Source organism: Crinia signifera, chromosome 1, assembly GCF_055691185.1.
Source record: "Crinia signifera chromosome 1, ASM5569118v1, whole genome shotgun sequence".
NCBI lineage: Eukaryota > Metazoa > Chordata > Amphibia > Anura > Myobatrachidae > Crinia > Crinia signifera.
In genome coordinates this window covers 181,426,202-181,432,722 of record NC_139217.1, presented here as the reverse complement: position 1 = coordinate 181,432,722, position 6,521 = coordinate 181,426,202, and the positions used below count along the sequence as shown (strand labels likewise).

General features: G+C 42.5%; 1 protein-coding gene across 3 annotated transcripts in view; it reads left to right on the top strand.

Moving 5' to 3' along the window:
• Positions 1-6,521, top strand: part of AIMP1 (aminoacyl tRNA synthetase complex interacting multifunctional protein 1) — a 70,382-nt gene that overhangs the window by 62,923 nt on the left and 938 nt on the right. For all 3 annotated transcript variants that reach the window (XM_083178678.1, XM_083178685.1, XM_083178694.1), the window contains one exon: positions 3,887-4,055. In XM_083178678.1, the coding sequence (XP_083034804.1) occupies positions 3,887-4,055 (169 nt within the window). The remainder of the gene's footprint in view (positions 1-3,886; positions 4,056-6,521) is intronic.

Sequence of the window (6,521 nt, the reverse complement as noted above, 5' to 3'; positions counted from 1 at the left end):
TAACAGAAATTACTTTTTGAGCTCTACTTGGCAATGATCATGATGTTGTCGGGAGTATTTTCAGACAATACTGTCATAATAATTAGAAAAAGTATTGTGTTGTGAAAAGTCTGCCACTCCACATAACCGGTGCTCTTGGCTGCGGTGCCCTCTGAGAAAAGATCAATGTACAAAGAAAGAGGTCTGACAAAGGGTCAGGTGTAGCCCCGAAACGGTGTGCTTGAGTGACTCCACTACAGTATTTTGTCATGTCTCTGAATGCCCTGCTCTAGCGATTCCCGCTTGAAGCACAGCACAATGGCAGATGGATGGCTGTAGGGAAGAGGGGTGAGCAGGTGAGTGAAGACTAGCTGTGTAAATCCCAGTTGCGGGAGACTTACTAGTTTAGGTCTAACTTATGCCTCGCAAACAGCCACAGGATATAATATGTGTATTATTATTATTATTATTATTTTGCATATGACACTTTTATATGGCACATGACAGGCTGAATGTTATGAGGAGTTGCCATCGCTTGCAGAGCCATCTTAACATATAGGCTCTGGGCTCACAATACTGGGTGCATCTGAACAGGGTTGAGTGGTGGTCACACAATCAGAGTGGCCATGCAGGCAAACCGTGAATGGCTGACAGCATGCTGACCATTGGATGGCTGGAACTGCCCACCAATCAGAGAGCTGATAGCCATTCACTATATAGAAACCTGAAGAGACAGTGCAAGACTGCAGGTAGGGCATGTTTATCATTTTTATTTTTTATTATTAGTCTCTGTGGATGGGTAGGCAGAGGCTCAGTGTATATCTTTGCCCAGGGCTTACACAGCTGCTAAGACAGCACTGCTCACATACAGGGACTGATGGAAAAATACCCATCCATCACCGCAGTTTTCAGAAGAAGTAAGGTTATTCCTCGTATAACACCACTTTCAGATGGTTATATATAAGCTACGGCTTGTCTTAACATTTTTCAGCTTGCTGAATTGCAGAAAATGTTGTGCCGTAGAGAGCAATGACGTACTTTCTACAGTGTGATGGATCATGGTTGAGGTGCAAAATGAAAAAGATAACTGCACCTTCTCTATTAACCTTTTCCAATATAGCTGGGATACTTAAATCAAGTGTATACTTTTGTTTCTAAATGATTTTAGTGACGGGTTTCCTTGCATTCATGATAATATATGTTAGGTGAACAACTTACAAGCCATACAGTATATTCAAACAACCAGTGTTAATTTTGTCAAAGATTTTCAATTAAGTTTGTGTATGTCACAAAGGGCCTTATTTTGGTTCACTCTTTCTGACAAAATCCTTCTTAGATGGACAAAACCATGTGCACTGCAGGGGGGCAGATGTAACATGTGCAGAGAGAATTAGATTTGGGTGAGTAATTTTGTTTCTGTGCAGGGAAAATACTGGCTGCTTTATTTTTACACTTCAATATAGATCTCACTTTGAAGTAAAACCCCACCCAAATCTAACTCTCTCTGCACATTTAGCATATGCTCCCCTGCAGTGCACATGGTTTTGTCCATCTAAGAAGGATTTTGTCAGAAAGAGTGAACCAAAATAAGGCCCAAAATTAAATGTCACATTTTAGTAATTTTTATTTTTATTTTCAAGATATAGTCAGTGTATCTCCAATAACATTTTAGTCTAATTTTAGTCGATGATTTAGTCATAGCTTTGCAGTTTAATGATACTGTAATGAATTTAGCTGAAGACCATTTCTACATCATTCCCTTGAATACTTTGTGTACCTTTTACTATGTGATTAGTAATCTAGGTATCAAACAAGTTCAACACAAATGTTCTTTCCTTCACCGTAGGTAATTTGGTACTTGTGTATTATCACGGCGCCCACGATGTTCATCGTACTGCATCGCATGCAATATAGCGGCATGCAATGCGATTTTTAATTGTACAAGAAGTTTGATGGGTGCTTACAATGTTAAATGCATCCCCATTGTCAACACCACCCCCACTATCAACGGCAACCCGAAGCGTGGCGAGCGCAGCGGTACGCGTCCTCTGACCTTTTCATACCCCGACTATCCACGTCGGTGTGGATTTGATATAAGATAGTGTGGTGAGCGCAGCGAGCCACCGAGTCCGAAGCGTGACGAGCCCCGCGAGGGGATGTGGAATACATGTAAAGTAATCCGCGTCTCCTCACGCCCCGCCCTTACGCTCGCCACACTATCTAAAGTCAACTCCACGCCGATGTGGATAGTGGGGGTATAAAAAGGTCGGAGGACGCGTACCGCCTCCCCACGCGGGCTCGCTGCGCTCGCCACGCTTCGGGTTGGCGTTGATAGTGGGAGTCGCGTTGACAGTGAGGGTGCATTTAACATTGCAAGCACCCATCAGGGTGCTTGTACAATTAAAGATCGCATTGCATGCCATTTGCTGGCATACGATGCTATGCCATATTTAATTGTACATCCCGGGTCATTTAACGCGAATATCGCATCACATACCACTAAATAAGGTATGAGATGCGATGGGCGCCGTGATAATACACAAGTACCGGTAATTTATTTTCTTCAAATATCAATTCAAGAATGCATCGTTTTTTGAAATGTTAATTGAAATAATTAAAGAATACAATAAATCACTAGAAAATACAACCTGCCTGATATAAGTAAGTAATACAGTACTAGTCGACTGCAAAAAAATGAAGCTGTAAGGATGCATAGTATAATAAATAACTTTTTAGCTGACGTTAACTAAATAGCTAGCTACATAAACTGACAGAGTAATTCTCATGACAAAGAGATGTTGCGCAGTCGCAGAGCAAGTAAGTAAATCTAAGGCCAGAGAGGATAGGTAAAACTGTATAAAATACAGTATTATTAATTAAAGAATCCAATAAATCAATCACACTACAACATGGAGGTGTCCAGACGAAAATGATACAGCATTTTCTTCTAGTCAATTTTTGTCATGACAACAAGGACTAATATTTAATCAACATTTTAGTTATTAAGAAATCTATTTTAGTTTTTTTGGTAAATTTTAGGCACACAAATAACCTTAATGGACGATTAGATTTGGGGCGGTATTCAATGAGAATACCTGCGAGGTGCAGCGAATCCTTTTTTGGATTCGCTGCACATTCGCCACGTTCCGGAGCCTCACCGGCTCCGGTATTCAACGAGTCAGGGGCAGCGAGCCCCTGCCACCTGAGGACGGTGGCAGGCAGAGAGATGGAAGTCTCTCTGCCTGCCCCAGAACGTTTGTGGGGGGGAGGTGGGCTCCCCGGGTGCTAGGCAGCACAGGCTGCCCCCCGGGGGTGCCAGCAGGGGACCTATATTCACTACACCCGATCGTAACGATCGGGTGCAGTGAATATATGAATATGTTATGCTCGGCTCCGGCGCCCCCTGCTGGCTGCTGTGTAAAAAAAATATATACATATATTTTTTTAAATTAAATATATATTCATGTGCTTACAGCACATGAATAAAAGTAGCATGCCCCTCCTCAGAATAAAATTCCTGATTTTTTGACACCAAATGTAAAAAACAAAACACTTTATTTTAAAAGTTCACATTCCACTTCTCCATAAAAAGATAGCGATTGCTACTCGGTGAATCATGAAGAAAAAAACCTTCAAATGTATTCGCCATGTGGTCATTGAATAGGGTGATTCACCGGTTTAGTCAAAAATTCACCAAACAGCACAAATTCGCCATAAAAACATGGCGAATCAGGCTCATTGAATACCGCCCTTAGTCTAAATTTTCGGCAGTGAAATTAATATGGAAAACAACTGAATCTGGCCTATAAAAAGATAGGGACCTCTGCTCCTAGAAAGGAGATATTGCACTTTAGCTTTGCACTCCTTTATGTTGGATGTTGTATGAGCTGTGTCATTTGTTTTTTAGATGCAGAATCGGATGGCGGTGCTACTCTGCAACTTGAAACCTGCCAAAATGAGAGGGGTGCTATCTCAAGCCATGGTTATGTGTGCTAGCTCTCCAGAGAAGGTGGAAATATTGGACCCTCCCAGTGGAGCAGTTCCTGGAGATAGAATCACTTTCCAGGGCATTCCAGGTAATACCGAACAGAGACCTGATCACATTTTTGCAAATCACTGGAGATGGTTGAAAGTCTCAGCCTGGCAGATTTTGGCAGAATTTTGACTGTTATTTGAATACAGTATTCCACTAAACTGTTTTGTTCCTTTAAGCTAGAAAACTTTGCATACACTGTGCTTAGAAGTATAAAAAAAAATCTAAAATCTCTCCTATCCCTCATCCACAAGGGATATTGGGCAGTCCAGGCTTATTTCCACTCTAACCATAACCTTTCACCCCCACCCGCTGCTTAACACTATGACTCCTCCTAGTATCTAAACCTCACCCCCCCTCCCCTTCCACGACATCCTCATGATATCGGGATTCCAGCGCCATTGTCCTGGCGGAAGTTGGGATGCAGGCGTCGGTATTGTGAACCGCCTCCTGTCTAGTTAGCACAGGTATAGTATCCCTATTGGAATGTCGGCCTGTAAAAACAGTGGAATACCCTCCTACAACCAGATTCTACCCACCCAATGCTGAATGGCATATTCATGTACCAGGTTTACTTTTATATACATTTTATAAATTCTATACAGATATCTGCCTTTAGTATTACTGGGGGATGGTTTCCTTTATTGTTTGCATTAGAAGGTTCAAAGCATCTAGAACTGAAGCAAGTTTGCTGTAACATGAAAATGGTTAATTGACATGTTTGCTATATGTTTAAATGCCTAGGAGTTTCCAATTCTAGTCCTTAACTACTCTACAACAGGTCATGTTTTCGGGATTTATGACTGTGGAAACAAAGTGGGGGTCTGATCCAGCAAAATAGATTAAATCACCTATGCCCAATTAAAGAAATCCTGAAAACATGATCTTGAGGAATCAAGTTCAATCTCCCTACGCTGTAATTTTTGGTTTCCAGTATAAAATGAATGTTTTCTTATGGTTTGTAGCTCCCCTTCTTCAAAGAAAAATTTAGTGTCAGCAGGAATTGGTAGAGTTTGATGAGACTGCTGCTAAACTCTTTCTGGTTCGTTGGAATGAAATTCCTTCCCATATGTTCTCCGCAGCTGCATTTATATTCATCTCAACTGTGTGTACAGTAATTGGCTCAGATGTTGTGTTTCCTGGATTTCTCTCGCTGCAACAAACGAAGCAGTTTGTCTGCTTTTCCTATTGCTGGAATATGTGGATACAGGGTTTGCCACTTACAAAAGTTATAGTTGTGATCCAGGACGCAATATAAGGCGATTATCAATGTGCTGAACTAGACCTTTTAGCTAATAATCCTGATTGTAATAGCATCTACAAAATGGACAAGTCAGTGTAACGTGGAATTAATGCCTTGCTGTCCTTCCCCCAAGGCAGTGAAAATATTGCCCTGCTTACAGGAGTGTTAGGGGCAGCAGGCAAATGTACATTTTTCACAACTAAATACAGTGCCATTTCTAGACTATTTGGCTCCCAGTGTGAACAGGTGAAAAGGCACCCCCCTCACTCCCCCCATACACATGAAAAAAAAATGATGCACTCCAGAAATGGGGTGTGGCCTCTCAAGAAAGGGTGTGGTCTTGTAGTAGGGGTGTGGCCTTGCAGAAAAAGTCTACCTTTCCCCCCAGTTCATTGGCCACCACAAATAAGTTCTGCATCATGCCCCTTATGCTGGCCACACATCAGAACACCTTTCCTCCAACAATCCAACTAGTTGGTTGGATGGAATAAAAATCTGGTACTGGATAGGAGCAAATGTAATTTGTAATTAAGTAATTTGTTTCCCAAATCTGAAAATGGACTACTGTCACTCAGTGTATGATGTACTGTAGTTGGACCTATTTTATTTAAATAATTTCACTGAATGTTTTTGTCCATTCTCCTGAGTTTGTAAGCAAATAGCCATTTGTCCCCATACAGTACCAGATTTTCAGTCCAACCAACCAACTAGTTGGATGGTTGGAGGAAAGTTGGTCTGATGTGTGGCCAGCATTACATTATTTGTCCTACGCTTGTACAAGCAACCCCACATGCTTTGCACATATACATAGTTGCCTCAGTTTGGAGGGTATGTGTAAGGGCACCTGCAGTCCAGTACATTCCCCTTGAACGCTCTCAGGCTCTGTCCAGGGTCATGCAGCGTTGTGAGCGTGTAGCTCGTACACCACCAGGCAGCTCAGTGATGCCTGTGTGGGTCTCCCACGGCGTCCAAGTGCAGAAGTCTTGATAGAAGTGTGTTGATGTCCCCTGCAGCGCCATTGCCTTACATCCGGTCGTCGGTACCCTCCCCTGCTCAGAGCTTTTGTCCAGTCTCCTGGAGCATGTGGTGCGGCCCCCTGGCCATTTTCCCGTCAGCCTGTGTCAGTGGCCCCAAAATGCCAGTCACAGGCACCTGTAGACATTCCTGAGTATTTGCATAGGGAGGAGATAAGGTAGGTCGGAACCTGCATTATGCGGCAGTGTATGACAAAACGGAGACCGCGTATAGTAAAATAGTAAAGCAGGT